The sequence below is a fragment of the Talaromyces marneffei genome, chromosome 4, assembly GCF_009556855.1.
Source record: "Talaromyces marneffei chromosome 4, complete sequence".
NCBI lineage: Eukaryota > Fungi > Ascomycota > Eurotiomycetes > Eurotiales > Trichocomaceae > Talaromyces > Talaromyces marneffei.
The window spans coordinates 190,995-206,848 of NC_072351.1; the positions used below are offsets into that span (position 1 = coordinate 190,995).

The window sequence follows — 15,854 nt, forward strand, 5'->3', positions numbered from 1 at the left end:
GGATAATAATTCTGTCGGATTCTCAGGTCGAAATCCGTTCAACACAAATCTGATTATTGCACTACAGATCGGAGTGGAATAAATTCAATAATAACTTTATACGATAATCAATCTATTGTAAGTCCGACAGCTGTTACTTTGTAGGGAATTCTCGATCACCTCTTTCTAAATATCAGGAGTGTCCAGAGCTCCTTTGTACTAGCATGAACAACTACATTTGATGAGTCCACTCTACAACAAGCCCTGATACTGGAATAAGGAGTTCACATCTGAGATCGAAGCGCTATCTCTGCACAGATACCTAGCATATTTTGGAATGAATAAACATTATAAGTCGAGTCGCCTAAGGAGAGTAGCTTTTCCAGCGGACGCCCGTGCAAGACCAAAGGAGTTGACATCCGGAAGTCCGTTGGCTCTATGTATGATATATCTTCTCTTGGATTCTACCATAATCAATTCAATTTGTTCATTTCAATGTAAACCCTTCGATGCAATTTCCGTGTGAGTTTATAAAAAGACCAGACCTCCCTGCGTGAACAGTCTTATTCTTTCTTTTCCGTACCAGAACTTTAGTTAGTTACCTGATATTACCTGATATGGAGAGCTCACATGAGTCTTCATTTGCAGAAGTAATGAGTATATCAAGCGAAAATACAAATATGGTTACCATCGAAACAGAGCCACGCGAAGGGGTTGCAACAAATTCATCTAAAGCGGATGCCTTTCGTGACAAGGGTGCCACTAAACCATTGGATGATGATGATTATCCTCGGGGCTTGACATTAGTGGTTTTGGCAGGAGTTTCTATAATTGCAGTCTTCCTTATTGCATTAGATCAGGTATGGTTATGGCGCAGCTTTATTTTTTCTAGCATGGTCAGCGCTAATATATCTATATTCTAGACAATTGTTGGCACGGCTATCCCTAAGATAACGGACGAGTTCCATGGCCTCAACGACGTGTCCTGGTATGCAGCCGCCTACTTTATGACGTTCGGTTCATCTCAAACTTCTGCTGGCAAGGTCTACAAGTACTTCAACCTCGAGTGGACTTTTTTGATATCCATGTTTATCTTCGAATTGGGAAGCCTGATATGCGGAGTTGCGCCCAATTCCAACGCGTTGATTGTTGGTCGCGCTATTTCTGGCTTAGGTGGTGCTGGCCTATCTGTCGGTGGAACAAGCATCCTATCTCTTACTGTACTTCCTGCAAAGCGGCCAATGATGATGGGTGTGATTGGTATGACATATGCTGTTGCTGCCGTTCTGGGACCGCTCATTGGTGGAGCATTCACAGATCGCATCTCTTGGAGATGGTGTTTCTATATCAACTTGCCGATTGGTGGACTTGCTGCCATATCTATATTCTTCTTTTTTCATCTTCCGGCTGCTGCTGTGCCGCCTCGGATCACTTTGACAGAGAAGCTACTGCACATAGATCCAGTCGGAATCATTTTGACTATGGGCGGCATTACCTGTTTCATCCTGGCTCTTCAGTATGGGGGAAATTCTCACCCATGGAACAGTAACATCGTTATTGGCCTTCTTGTTGGCTTTGGGCTCATGGTGATCGCGCTAGTTGCTTGGGAGATCTGGCTTGGAGAGTATGCAATGATGCTGCCCAGATTGTGGAAGCATAGATCACTGTCGACTACAGCGTCATATCAGTTCTTCTTTATGGGTAGCTATATTGCTCTCTTGTACTATCTGCCGATCTATTTCCAAAGTATTCTTGGTGCAAGTGCAATCAGATCTGGTGTCAACAATCTACTGCTCGTACTTGCGGCGGCTGTTTTTGCTCTGGCTGGAGGAGCCGTTGTTATCATGACTGGTCGCCCCCAACAAGTCATGTTTATTGGCTCTATTCTTTCCACGGTTGCAATAGGCCTGATATACACACTTGATATTGGTACCTCCACCCCAAAATGGGTTGGATATCAATTTTTTGTTGGGTGTTCTATGGCCGTTGCCATGATGCATGGCTTGAGTATTGCTCAAGCTGCTGCGGATCCTAAAGATCTTTCAGCCGTCACTGCAAATCTTCTTTGTGAGTGTTCAACTTTTCTTTCTACTATTCGATCAGGTGCTAATATGAGAGTCGTCAGTTTTCCAAACAGTCGGAGGCGCATTCAGCACTTCAGCGGCTCAGTCGGCCTTCGTTAACAGATTGCTCGCAACTCTGCCCAAGACCGCTCCAAGTGTGGACCCAGGGCTAGTACTTATTACGGGTGCCTCAGATCTTCAAAATGTGTTCCAGCTGGATGTGCTTCCTGGAGTTTTGCTGGCATATATGGTTGGGATCAAAACTGCGTTCGTAGTTGCAATTGCTTTCTGTGGTACTGCATGCTTGTGCTCCCTGGCTGTGCCCATGAAGAAACTTCCCACTCATTCAAAGGGTAATGCTCCCATGGTAATGGGATAGGTTGTCGCAGGAGGATATATCATTAAAGGATGTAAAAGCCTAAAAGATATTTTGTTATGTAACAATATTTTGATACTCTCTACTAATAAATTCGTGCTCCAATTGAGATGGCCTGTTAAAGATAATCGGAGAGTTTCGCGGAGAAATGGTGTAATGAGACTTTTCAATCGTTCTACAAATATTTTCCTGTTACCTATCTAGGTAGCTGTAGTGACATTCAAACAGTCCTCCGCCCCATGTCTACGGCCGGAGACGTCGCACAGTGTAACAATGGCCAGTATATTTCATTTCTAATGCAACCAAGTTTAGATTGGACCAAGACCAGAAACATTGAATAGAATATATATCTCAAAATGGAATGCTTCGTGCCGAAATAAGTATCTCTTTGTAGCATATTTCATGGACAATCCAATGCATTCGTTGTTCTTTGGCTGGGGGACATCGTATCTCAACATCTAGCGACTCATCAGCGATCACCATGCATAGTTGCTCAAGTGCTCGAAAGGGAAGAATAACTCTTTCTTGAACTGTACCTCATACTTCTCTGGTCAGTGCAGTTTTCATGGGAGAAAGCGCAAAATCCACGGTAGCGCTGGTGAGAAGTACTCACAACCCCTTTACGATGCCAACTTATGCAGTACAGCACATACCTTCTCCTATCGGATGCTGCCGGGTTGAATACGAGTACTACTTACACGTTCGCTTTGGCCCTCTCTCTCCACTAAATAAGCAATTATGAATCTGCGATGGGTTAACCCTGGGCTATAAAAGCAGCCTTTAAGCAATCCAAAGCCTACTCGTAGTAATGTGCTCGGAAATTTGTGCCCAATGTAGCCAAGGAGCGGGGCCGACAGAGTCAACAAACTACAGAGGGGATGAGAAAGCAAGCTACAGATCCGGAACCAAGATTCCTTGGATCTATGAGACTTTGACCCCATAGATTATCCGTTTAATATACTAGTTACGCGATATATTCGAGACACTTGGTCAATTAAAGGCAATAAATTGCCTGAACGGCCAGAATGCCAAACATCTCTGCTACCACGAAGGCATTGGTTGGCCGGCCATGTCTAACCTGCCAACGTCGGAAAATCAAGGTCTGTGATCAAACTTATTTTAGTCTGCGAATAAAATATTTGCAGTAACTAACGGTCGACCTCGCTGGTCTGTTTTCAAAAGTGTGACCGAGTCAAACCAGATTGTCAACGATGTCAGAAGGCTGGGTTGCAATGTGAGGGTTATTCGTCCGATTCATTTGTCCTTGTAGTTCCCACTCAGCTTCTTGGTGAAGGGGTCAATAAGGTCAGGTTAAGGCGTGTCAAAGGCAAGGAGACTGGGAACGGTATATCGGCAACCACGCAGAAATATGACACCAGCAACGAAACGAGAGACGATGCTATCGAGGTACCCAGGCTATGCCCCGAATCTTATATCAATGTAGCCCCCGAAAATAGGATGCAGGTCCTCTCCTATTTCCTAGAACGTTATTTGCCAGCTTCAATGACTAGTCACCGCAAATTTATTACTCCGTCTTCATGGGTGCGGAGTCTGCCGAGCCTACTAGGTCGATGGGAGGTGCTAGATACCGCTCTGTCCGCGCTTTGCCTTGCATACATAGGCGATGTGCATCAAAATTACGTGCATTTACATGAAAGCCAACGACTTTATAACAATGTACTACAGAGAATCAGTTCCATGTCACTTGATTCGCTGAAATCAGCAAATGAGGGCGTGCTTACAACGACTATGATAATGGCTATGTATGAGGTAACTATAGTTTTTTTTATTCTTCCTGGGACCAAATCTGCGTGCGGCTGACTCATAGTAGCTCTTTCATAGCACCTATGGTCGTCTCCAAGGTTGGATGTTTCACGTCAAAGGTGCGCGCCGACTTCTGGAGCTTCGAGGCCCACCTACTAAGGAAGCCCCTCTTAATATGAGTCTATATAACCGAGTGAGGAATACTGCAGTAAGTCTACTCCAACTGATAGTTAGCGGGGCGCTATCTCCACTTAGCTAATATGGAGACAAAGTTATGGGATGCATATGGCAGCCGGAAAATGATCTTCTTAGCTCGCCCCGAATGGCAGAATTTGTCCGATACCCCTCATGATATACTCCTCGACTCCTTAGTCTGCATTCCAGGACTATTAGAGGCATCCGATAACATTCTATCATCAAGCCAGTCAGGGAAAACTGATATTCCATGTATCGATGAGCTCCTTAGTTTTTGGCATGCAATCCATGTGAGGCTTACACAGTGGTATGTCACATTCGAAGACCAAGAGCTTGAAGGTCTCTATGAATGTGGACCACTTGGCCCAAAAGGTCATCCATATCTTGATGCAGAGAAACCGCATTTATATTCGATGTTCCCACAGGTCATATCTTTTATGGATACATATGTGGCTCAAAACATGCTATTGTATTGGTTTGGTCAACTTGTTGTGCACACTTCAATGGTCCAGCTTTATGTTGCCAGAGGAAAGCACCAAACCAGACTGAACTCCGATGCATTTCCTGTTGATTACAGGGGCGTTCATAAGACATCAAGAGAAAAGTTGCAAAAAACTGGTGATTACTATGCAACCAAAATCTGTCAATCCACCGCAAGCCTCAAAGGTGGATACGGTTTTCAAATCGTCATGGTTCCGCTTTGGGCAGCTCAGCAATTTTACGATATTTGTCAGGATCCCAGATATGACTGGTGTCAAACAGTGTTGAGGAATTTCGGGGCCGTTTGTGGTTTTGAGTCGGCTGAAGCATTAGGGTTTTTGAAGCCGACTCAATATCCAGGGATCACCATGAAAGGGGGAGACACCATTATTAATAATATCTAATATTTAACATCTACATAATATCGTAACCAAATCTGTAGAGATAACTCATATTTAATGATAACCAGTTTTCTTGGCCGCTCCTTCTCGCCACATAAACTTTTGGATAACGTGTTTGTAAGCAGTGACAATTATGGCATGGAGTTCCGTGTCCCGTGGAAATTATTATGAACCCGACCCAACATACTTCATAGCAACATTGACAGCTCCTGAAAAGTTATAAAGACCGATAACCAAATATATTAGGCACTTAGATTCTCTTTTTACTTACCGTCAAGACTCTACTATTCCAATTCTATCTTCTCGCATTCCCGTCAATCGCTTGATATAAATCGCAAACGGTCATGTCTCAGATCATCGAAAACAGAGCTGCATGGATTTCTGAAAAAGGAGCAAGGCCTTTTAAGATTGGGCCAGGACCTGCACCAAATCCTGCAGAAAATGAAGTCGTCATTAAGGTTGCTTATACAGCAATGAATCCAGTGGACGTGGTAGTAAGCTAACCCGGTTACGTAACTCCATTGTCTCAATTTCATGGACTCAGCTTATATATGACTTGAATTTTAGATGCAGGAAAATGCGCCATTGGAACTTCCGTATCCCTTCGTACTCGGGGTGGATTTATCTGGTACGGTCGTTGCCCTAGGATCGGGCGTGACACGATTCCAAGTTGGTCAACGCGTGACTGGACACTGTGATTCTCTTCTTACCAAGAAGAAAACCAATTCTGCATTTCAACTGTACGCAACATGTCTTGAAGTTTTGGTCTGTCGTGTTCCGGATTCAGTGCCTTTGGTCAATGCTGCGGTGCTTCCTCTTGCGGTTGATACTGCTTCAACTGGATTGTTTTCCATCCTCAAAATGCCTTTCCCGGTAATTAATCCAAAACTAACGGGGCGTAAAATCCTTATTTGGGGTGGAAGTTCGTCAGTGGGTTCTTGTGCAATTCAGTGAGTGAGGTTTCTCCCCTCGGTGGTTTCATCCACGGTTATACCTACTATACAGGGCAAAATTCTCAGGGGGGAAACAGAAACTAACCACCTCAAAATTCATTAAGACTAGCAATTGCAGCGGGCCTAGAAGTTGCTGCCACAGCCAGTTCGAAAAATCACGAGTACGTGAAAAGTCTAGGAGCCCGACATGTGTTTGATTACAATGATCCGGACGTCATCAAGGATATCACTGCTGTCTTACAGCCGGGAGATCTTGTATATGATTGTATCGGAGGCGACCAGGTCCGTGCAACATGTACAGAGATTCTTCAACAAATAGGAGGTGGAACACTTCCAACTGTCCGGTGGTTTATGCCAACCGAGACCGGGGATGTGAAACTGGAGTTTGGTATGCTCACTCCATGGCCTCAGAACAATTCTCAGGTGGAGAGAAAAAGAGAATTTAGCTAACTTTTATTCGAATGTTTAGTCAATGGTCTTCTTCCTGGACTTGTTGATACTAGCATCGGCAAGGCAGTTTGGGGCAACTACATTACCAAGGCTCTAGAAATGGGAAAATTCCAAGCTAAACCCGACCCATATGTCATTGAGGGTGGACTTGAGAAGATCCAGGATGGGATAGACATGCTCAAAAAGGGAGTTTCTGCTCAGAAGATTGTTGTGGAAATTGCAAAGGCTGCTTAAACCCAAAGAATGCGAATGGTGCGAGGATTAGGGCTAAGACCTCCTTTCTCAAATTGCCACGCCCCTATTCTATTGATTCTCTTACTCTGTAGTAGTGTTGCTTTTTTTTTGGCTTGGTTAATGCATACTCGGTATTCAAATGAACTTTTTATTGGTCGATGAACCTCAGCTAGTCTCACTTTGTCATTCCTCCCTTTCTGCCATGCTGATTTCACCAATGGCCAATATTTTTTTCGTGCCTTTGATTCTTGTTATCCTTCTTGCCATAAATTTGCACGACATTCAAGATGGAGCGCTCCGGCTTTCAGACAAAGAGAAATTGCCCAGCAATGGCCCCAATTATTACTAGTAACAGCGGGGTGTATTTATTGGTGAATTTATAGAGAGCGCCGATTGCTAAAATGTATAATACTGCTGCAAGAGCACTCTCAGAGCGGCTAGAAACAATCTCACTACTAGCAGTAGGCACTCCGATACTCGACTGCAGGATTTGAATCGCTATCACAGCGATTACGCCGATAACAGCGGCACATAATCCGTCAAAGAAATCGGAGAGAATCTGTTATGAGTTAACAAAATTTCAGGATTCTGACAATGTAGTAACATGGAAAAATAGCTGACCTTGTTACAAACCAGTTTCTCCAACAAGCTGTGCCCAGCAATTGTGAAAATGAAGCACGGGGCCAATATCCCAACAGTGATTATTATCGAAGCAGCGAAAGCCTCCCCGAGACCGCCCGCCACCAGGCCGCCTTGAAACCCAACAAATGTAGCGAATATGGTAAGAGGGGCCGGCAGCACGTTGCTAATTGCGATACAATCCAGAAAGACATGTGCCGGCAGCCAACCACCCTTCAAAACTGCTTCAACCTGAATGATTGGTATAGCTGTGTACGCACCGCCAAATGAGAGACAGCCGGCCACTATGCCTAGAATAAAAAGGTTCCCAAGAGTAGGTGTCTCTGCTATACCAAGTGCAAGGGAGACTGGCGAAGGGACACCGCGGAAATGGACATAGACGCCGTATACGACATATTGCAAAGTGAATAGGATGGTAGCTATTATCCACATGCCATGTGATGTGAGCAAGAATATTATCCCATATAAACCGAGGGATATAAAGCTGTACGCAAGTTTTGATTTATTAGAACATGATAATGATGCGCAAAGAGAAATATGGTTCACTGACATGTTGATATGAAGGGCACTGTTGAGTGCGGTGCAAAGAGCAATAATGACCAGGATAGGTTTGATCTGGCGGGTTTTATGATCAAGAACAGAATGATCCGCGATAATATGTGTCGCGCGGAGGATCTATACATTTCAAGTTCAGCTGAGCACCACCTTTCAAAGTGACATACCCAAGACGGTCACGGACTCACCATGGCAGCAACGACCGGTTGAACGGCGCGAAATGATGCATTGAAGTATTTGTTTTCCATCCCTAGTAATGAGTAGAGGTAGGAGGCAAGAACCATAAGGATGAACCCTGGCAAGACAAATGCGATGCCGGCGACAAAGCCTCCAAGCTTACCAGCCGATAGACAGCCAAAGAACATACATAGCTCTGTTGCCTCGGGGCCAGGAAGCACCTGATAGACGGAAAAGACACGTTGGAACCTGGCGACCGTAATCCACTTGTCTTGTACCACTAGCTTTTCTTTTATCAATGCAATTTGAGCGACAGGACCAGCCCAGGCGAAGAGACCGAAATTGTAAAAGAAGAACCAGAACAACTTGAGGAGAGGGAGACGAGGAATATGGGAATTGTCCTGCAAGCCGGCGTCGTCATTCTCTTCAAAGATCAACGGTTCCTCTATCGAGTCTGACGATGCAATCGTTTTCTGGGCTTCGAGATCCTTCTCGGTTCTATTTGTGTTATTCGCTTGGACTACTATTGTACATTGCGATGAACCTGGTGTGGTAGCCATGATGACAAATATAATTGATGTTCCCCTTTCTTGTTCGCCTGCTTTCATTGCTCCCAGGCACACATTCTTATATATCCCAATGTTTTATGTGTCTTTGCAACCTTGGAATCCATGGACTCATTGTTGGAATCCCGCATCTTCATATCATTCCCAGTTTTCCGTTTCCGTGTTGACAAGGTGGCAACTAGTCATACACCACAACATTTGAAGTCCGTGTCTGTGTTCCCAGTACCTACCTAGGACCTAGGTAATGTACAGCAACATATCTACATCAGTAAGAGTTCCGGACATCAATCAGGCACGCCTTCAAAAAGTTTACCTAGGCATATTTACGTTCTTACGTAACCGACGAAACGCGCAAGCCTACGTTCCCCTCGTGAGAAAATTGCGTACGCTATAAGATAAAATTTACGAATTCAGCATGCATCCATGGATGACAGCGGCAATGCTTGCCGAAGCACATTACACCTGGCTAACGTTACATGGAGTGGATCGAGACAAGCTGGACAAGCCTTGGTACAACCGCACCCACCACATTGCAGACTTCTCACTCGTTCCGCCAATCGATCCATGTAATATTCAAGATCCTATCAATTTCAGAGCAGTGCAGAGAGTGGGCTCCTATTGTATATTTCTCTGCGTATGGAGTCTGAAAGTGGAAGTAACCACCGAGCGCACAATGTGCGAGTTTTGAGGACGCTGTTTGATTAAGGCCAAGATATGTCAAACTTAGAATGAGGCGGTATCACAGCCAATCCATGATATCTGTCTGCGTCGTAAGTTACTTTGCATCATAGGCACGTTTTTGCTATTTCATGGAGTGGAGCTTGGTTTTGGATACACAAGGAATTCCTGGGGTGAGGATTATAGACGCGAGGAATCAGAGACTTTCCATGTAAAAAGGATACTAAAGACGAAAAAAAAAAAGAAAGAAGAAGGAATAAGAAGGGGACTTCCTCTGGATATGCGATCAGCATCAGTAAGGTGATGAGGCCAAATTTTGAGTTTGATTTACCTAGTTTGGTAGTTAAGTTAGGGCAAGAACGGCATTGGTGATTATTAATCCACAGGGAATATTTTCAGTTTGCACGGAACTCCGTTGTCAACTTGGCTGCTTACTTGAGCACAGCACAAAACCTATCTCTATGCTGGCTTACTTTACTTCTTCATGCACAATTTCTCCATTAATCGCTTAGTTTCGAGCTCTTATCGATAATATATTCCTTTTCCGGACCAAAGCCCTCTATGGCGCAGCAGAGTGTCTCCACGGACGAAAAAGCAACCATGATGAATTCTTTGGAGTCGCTCTCATGTCTTATTTGCGCAAAAGAATTCTATAATAGTCAGTCTAGCCATTTCTCATTCACGAGAATAGAGAAGCCTTGTGTGTGTATATCTAAGACGCTAATCAATCTATAGAGAAATCTTTGGTCCGGCACACATCATATTGCCGAAAGGCCATAGGACGCGTGCGCTCTCGAAAGCGAGCATGTCAAGCTTGTACCAAAGCTAAAGCACGTTGCGATACTGCCTTTCCACACTGTTCACGCTGCTCGGCGCGTAGTCTCATCTGTCACTATGCCTCTGACTCTCATGCTCGATATCAATTAGAAACACCAAAGCCGCGAACTAGCTACTCGATGTCGCAGGAAGCAGCGGATTCTCCTGTTGCTACTTTGGGGAACCAACAAGTCACTAACTCGGACCTCGTCAAATCTTGGGCGTATAATGACTATGACCCTTATTCAGTCACTCTCAATTCCAACCCATTCGACAGCGACAAAAGACCTTCTCAACTCACAGGTGGCGAAACCTGGGAGTTTTCTGATGAGACCGATTCGGTCGTACAAGACTCCCTAACAACATTGTTTCCACGGCCTTTGAGACTATTCGTCCCAGAGTGCTTTACCAATAGCAAATCTCCTCTTACCCAGCGTTATCTTCTGTGTACTCTCCGCTCGTATCCTGTCATGATGCTTCGCGGTCAGAACCCTCCATTTATTCACCCGCGTACTCTCTTCGACGATCCTGGGGATTTTCAATCCAGGCAAACAATCAAGGCAGGGCCGCTGGCCGTTTGCAATGAAATTTTGCAAATGTTTACGATGAAGAACGGAGATAACGTTGTACAAATCTGGCGAGCAGTAAGAATGGAGCAAGAAAGATTATTATTGGAGGTTCGTTGCACAATATTCAGCCCCGACATGTTTTCTAGAAAAGCTAATGGAGGCAGTGCCCCGGCTATGACTACTACAATACTCTTGCTGCTCTTCAGGCCATATCTATATACCTTATTCTCCGTATCTTTGAGAAGAACGAAGAGGCAACCGACTTTGACGTTCCGTTGGTACAGACAATGCTAGTGCGTACACACAAACCATTCTATATCCGAGCGAAATTTACATGAAGGCTAACTGTGTCGTAGGAGCTTGCGATTCATTTGACTTGGCTAGAGAAAACCCGTCCCCTACTTAATCTTTCAGACTGGCAGGACTGGATTTTAACGGAGTCAAAGATTCGGTGAGTTTCTATTTTTCAGTCACGCCCTCCGTTAGGCAATTGATTTCTTTATATGGTTACTAACCACGCCTCTAAATAGTACTTCTATATTTCTATGCATCATGCCCTTTTTCTTTGACATACATCCCGCAATTTTGCTCTTCCATCAATGTAACGGAGAGGCACTTCGCACCAGTCGACTACCAAGCGGACGAAATATATGGCAAGCAAAGTCGAAATCGGAATGGCTAAGAGAATATGAGATGCAGTGTCACAGAGTCATGCCTCACAGCTCCAACTCAAACCTGACTTATTCAAATCTTTTGGATTATAATCTCAAGAATGACGCTAGTCTTGACCTTTGGCTATCAGAGATTGATGACTTTGGAAATTTTGTCATGGCTGCAGCGACTTTACAGGATTGACATGTTTTATTCTTGTATAATAATAGGAATCAATGCATCTGTTTTTACTCCAGGATCATGGCATAGATTGGAATTCCCTCTCCACCTTCCTGTAACTCGCCGTCTGGGGAAGCCTTTCCTGCTCCCATACGCAGAGTTACGACAGTCTTGAAGCCCAGATGTTCGTAAACCTGCTTGCTATGCTCAGTGACAGCTTCAAGCCAAATAGGCACACCCTCATCTCTGGCACGAGCAATGTAAGGCTCAAAAATAGCTCGTACGACACCTATAAGAGGGTCAATTTTCTTTCATCTTTCGTTGTATGCAATCACATGATGTTCACCTGGAGCCTTTCTTTCCGGATGCCTTGCAATCATGTTCAAATACCAGTACTTTCGGCCATTAAGATAGTCCTTCTTGGCCTTAGCCGACATTTCTCTGTATGCGACGAGTCTTTCATCATCATTCAAACTCGCGGGTAATTCAGCACCAGGTGGGAACCTAACTCATTCATCGATATTGGCACCATTGAAATGTAATGTCACTGAAATATTAAGATGAAACATACCATATCGCCGCGGCCGCAAAATTATCGGCTTCAACCAACTCTCCGCCTCTTGATTGCTTGTAGGTCGTCCAATTGATCATCCTTGGGCCGAGGAGATCTAGGGGAATACTGGACACGGGCCATGTTGAGTCGCGACTTCGTAGTACATACACAGTTGGTGGGCTTTCTCGAAACGCCAATGTGAAGAGATTAGAGATGGTGCGAATGTCGCTTGTGATGTTGACCCGAGGCATTTTACACCGGTCGGTTTGTGTATACGCAGACAATAATGAACATGGAAACCCCCAAGACAGAAATGTTCGGACTCAGTTTTGCGATATACTGGGAATCACGAATAAATGTTTAAATCCCAAGCCCCTACCTAAGCGGATCGGATGTAATGTATAAAGCGCAGGGAATTATTCCTATTTGGGACCCCGCGTCACCTTTTGGACTGTTCTATACTTATGAGTCATACTAGAATATACCGTCATATAACTATGCATAGCATCAATCGCCATCCTTACATACTCAGTTAGGATGCATTCATTGAAAAAGAATTTCAACAATACTGATGCTAAAATATGTGATTCATTCGTAGACCTTGGGTGATCGATCCCTTTTAGTATCTGGCTTCGTATTCTCTTGTTTGTGGTAGGTAAAATAGACCTACCTTTGCTAGCCATTTCTAAAATCATCTGATGGTGAATCAAGATCTCAGATTAAATAGTCGGTTTCAATAGTTGATGGATCTAACGAAAATGATCTTATGTTCCTTGGCTCTTCCATTGATCACTCCGACAATGAACAACTACATGATATGTCTGATATCTACAGAGCAATTATTATGAGATTCAGATCTCTTTGTGCCATTTCTAAGCTGTTTAGTCATGAGGAGCTTCAGACATAATCGTAGGATGAAAGATAAAATGCCTACATGACGAACTCCTCTTCGTTGAGGAACTGTCTTCTCTACTTCCGTATGCATACAGGCCCAACAACTTAGAACGACGCTCCATCATAGAACATCTATATACCCGCCCAGAGTGATCTAGAACCCCACGGTCCGACGAATAACCACAATGGCACCATTGACATCGACAAACAGCGAATCCGGCGTTTCTGGATTATCAACGGAGCCTGGACTGAAATTTTGTCCATGGAGTGACCCCCTGGAAGAGCACACTATCTTGGTACAATCGAACGAGGTTCATTTGATCCCACTAGGGGACCAAAAATGTCACCACAAACTTGAAGTGACCGCACAGGATACCCTCAATGGCTTCTCAACCGCTGGGAATCGTCTAACAGACGACGTTATTATCTTTTCCTCCAGATCAGGCGTCGTTTTTGGGCGTATCCCGAATTCACTTTCCGATGATGCAGTCATTCAATGGCTCAAGTCGTTTCTTGAATACGTCAGTACCAGTGAACAAGCTGCATGGTGGCACACAGATCACTCCGGTCCGTGGGCCTGCTATGTCTTTGTACCGATGAATACAAAGCGAACGAAATGGACGTATTCGAATACGCGGAATGACAAAGAACGGCCCTTGAGGATTTTGAGTATGTTGGACATATATGCGGAAGAAAAGCCATGGTTTGTTTGGCCTTGCGAAGATAGCCGTGTGGCCATCATCAATGGGAAATGCTATGTGCCCCGGCAGCACAAACGACGAAGGAATATCCAAACACACAAAGTGGAAGGACAATCGAAAGAATCGAACTCAACAAGAGTCAGTTTCGTATGGGACCCAGTCGAGCAATCAAGAGAGGTAATACTTAGAGATGAGGAGTGGAAGGATGAGCTTTTGATGGAACGAGTCGAGATGAGTTTGATATAGGTATTAACAAATAGTCAAGCTGTATCTGCTCTTTGACAGACTGGTTCCAGTTCACATTGTTGGGCAAGTAACGGAATAGTATTCGTGATTTCGTATCAGTGTCCAATTCACCTCAATCTTCGATCCTAGAACTGTATCAATCATCTGTCTTTAAGCCCTTGATCATTCTCACAGAACAGACGTACGAGATCCTGTTAGACACTCATAAAAGTTGTTCCGTGAATAGGAAACCCCATTTTGCACGAAATGCTTCGCCTATGATCCAAGCATCCGGATCCCATGTTGCCCCACCGGGCTTGATCTTGAAGCTACTCATGCAAAATAAATCGCGCAAGAAGTCTTCTTCTTCTACAAGACTGATGGCATTTATCAGGTTGTCACGCATCTCGGGAAAGGGAAAGCGGTCAATCCATGTCGGATGGATGGTCATCAGCTGTAGTACAGTTGGCTGTAGTGTGCTGGGTATGCTTGGATCTACTGGCCGTGACTTGGCGGGATAAGCTGTTGAACAGCTGAGTCCCATTATGGAGCCATTCAAGTAGAGAGCAGTCCAAACGTTCATAGACAACTCTATCTCCAATGGTTTCCCTTTAGCTGGTGGAATGGGTATCAACGAACCCACAGGCGAGTTGCAACCTAACGACATCTCTTCTCTCAATGCCGGGTGTCCGCCGGCAGATGTTGATAGTGCCAAAAGACTTGCATTTTCCGCAACAACAGGGTCTTTTCCAGAACGACCGATTTTGAGCTCTGCCAGCCGTTTTCCTGCCTATAATATTAAATTCAAATTCACACAATTGCTGCAAGGATGACAACGGAGAGTGCGTACGTCTGGCACGCTGTGCTAGGCGGTCTTGGATGCGTTTTCGCTGTTTCCGATCCTCCACGATATACCAATTATCGGCCTCTTCTTTGTTCTTTGGTCGTACCATTGCTCTAGCTGTCCGCAACCAGTTCTGAAATACAAAAATTCAACTTGAGACGAAGAAGAGTCAAGTGAGGAGCGAAGTTGCGATGAATCATGTAGCTGACTAACTAGTTATGTTAGTTAATTAACTAACTAACTAACTAATCATTGGTTGAAATGACTGATTACTAATACAGTCACGTGCCAAGCCGCATCGGAACGGCGCAACGAAGTTCCGAGGTGTCATCCTTGATTATCCTTCACGCCGCCAATGGAAATTGTCGAACCCCCAGCATCACAAATCAAAATACTTCGAGTTCCAGCCGATATTTAGGCATCCGCGTTTCACTTTTTATTACGAGTCTATGTTGAAGTCTGCCCATCGCTGGATCGATGTAGAAGCCACGTGTAGATGTCCACACGAGGCTGGGTATTGTGCAACATCTATCGCGATCCGCGAAATTGCGACAAATATCGATGTAACATGCATCCTCAGAACGGATACTGGCGCCTCTAAGCCTTTTGTGATGGTTGGGAAGTGGAGTCAGCCCCTCCGCTAACCCTGAACAGTGGACATGAACTTCAGGGGTCACGGAAGTCACCGGCGAGCGAATGAACGCAAAGATTGGATGGTCAGGGGACTCGGGACTCAGGCTCGGACAATGGTCAGTCAGTCAAATCACAGACTAGCTGTTGAGCATGTCTCGAATTCATTAGTCAAGTTGAGTCAAGTGATGGTCCCAGACGAACCCGAAGATGTCGGGTGGACAAGCAAATAAACAACGCTGATGACAAAAGCTAGCTTAGTATGCAGGCAGGTACTAAAT

The 15,854-nt window shown here is 44.6% G+C and overlaps 8 protein-coding genes across 8 annotated transcripts; 5 read left to right on the plus strand and 3 right to left on the minus strand.

The window, feature by feature from the left end:
* Window positions 1–659: 659 nt before the first annotated feature.
* On the plus strand, window positions 660–2,421 carry EYB26_005129 (uncharacterized protein; the record flags this gene model as incomplete). The annotated part of the gene is made up of 3 exons (XM_054264419.1): window positions 660–839; window positions 903–2,046; window positions 2,105–2,421. The coding sequence occupies 3 exons, from the start codon at window positions 660–662 to the stop codon at window positions 2,419–2,421; spliced, it is 1,641 nt and encodes a 546-aa protein (XP_054120394.1).
* Window positions 2,422–3,443: 1,022 nt separating this feature from the next.
* On the plus strand, window positions 3,444–5,261 carry EYB26_005130 (uncharacterized protein; the record flags this gene model as incomplete). Its single annotated transcript, XM_054264420.1, has 4 exons — window positions 3,444–3,518; window positions 3,601–4,188; window positions 4,250–4,390; window positions 4,455–5,261. The coding sequence occupies 4 exons, from the start codon at window positions 3,444–3,446 to the stop codon at window positions 5,259–5,261; spliced, it is 1,611 nt and encodes a 536-aa protein (XP_054120395.1).
* A 341-nt stretch (window positions 5,262–5,602) lies between these two features.
* EYB26_005131 (uncharacterized protein) lies at window positions 5,603–6,895 on the plus strand (the record flags this gene model as incomplete). Its single annotated transcript, XM_054264421.1, has 4 exons — window positions 5,603–5,752; window positions 5,826–6,208; window positions 6,316–6,599; window positions 6,681–6,895. The coding sequence occupies 4 exons, from the start codon at window positions 5,603–5,605 to the stop codon at window positions 6,893–6,895; spliced, it is 1,032 nt and encodes a 343-aa protein (XP_054120396.1).
* A 304-nt stretch (window positions 6,896–7,199) lies between these two features.
* On the minus strand, window positions 7,200–8,826 carry EYB26_005132 (uncharacterized protein; the record flags this gene model as incomplete). The annotated part of the gene is made up of 4 exons (XM_054264422.1): window positions 7,200–7,454; window positions 7,517–8,018; window positions 8,085–8,209; window positions 8,278–8,826. 4 exons carry the CDS (start codon window positions 8,824–8,826, stop codon window positions 7,200–7,202), a joined length of 1,431 nt encoding a protein of 476 aa, XP_054120397.1.
* A 1,284-nt stretch (window positions 8,827–10,110) lies between these two features.
* EYB26_005133 (uncharacterized protein) lies at window positions 10,111–11,750 on the plus strand (the record flags this gene model as incomplete). Its single annotated transcript, XM_054264423.1, has 5 exons — window positions 10,111–10,168; window positions 10,246–11,003; window positions 11,060–11,188; window positions 11,252–11,346; window positions 11,426–11,750. 5 exons carry the CDS (start codon window positions 10,111–10,113, stop codon window positions 11,748–11,750), a joined length of 1,365 nt encoding a protein of 454 aa, XP_054120398.1.
* A 44-nt stretch (window positions 11,751–11,794) lies between these two features.
* On the minus strand, window positions 11,795–12,530 carry EYB26_005134 (uncharacterized protein; the record flags this gene model as incomplete). Its single annotated transcript, XM_054264424.1, has 3 exons — window positions 11,795–12,015; window positions 12,073–12,230; window positions 12,298–12,530. 3 exons carry the CDS (start codon window positions 12,528–12,530, stop codon window positions 11,795–11,797), a joined length of 612 nt encoding a protein of 203 aa, XP_054120399.1.
* Window positions 12,531–13,358: 828 nt separating this feature from the next.
* Window positions 13,359–14,120, plus strand: EYB26_005135 (uncharacterized protein; the record flags this gene model as incomplete). The annotated part of the gene is made up of 1 exon (XM_054264425.1): window positions 13,359–14,120. The coding sequence occupies one exon, from the start codon at window positions 13,359–13,361 to the stop codon at window positions 14,118–14,120; it is 762 nt and encodes a 253-aa protein (XP_054120400.1).
* Window positions 14,121–14,171: 51 nt separating this feature from the next.
* EYB26_005136 (uncharacterized protein) lies at window positions 14,172–15,052 on the minus strand (the record flags this gene model as incomplete). Its single annotated transcript, XM_054264426.1, has 4 exons — window positions 14,172–14,245; window positions 14,306–14,311; window positions 14,364–14,885; window positions 14,950–15,052. 4 exons carry the CDS (start codon window positions 15,050–15,052, stop codon window positions 14,172–14,174), a joined length of 705 nt encoding a protein of 234 aa, XP_054120401.1.
* Between the last annotated feature and the right edge of the window lie 802 nt (window positions 15,053–15,854).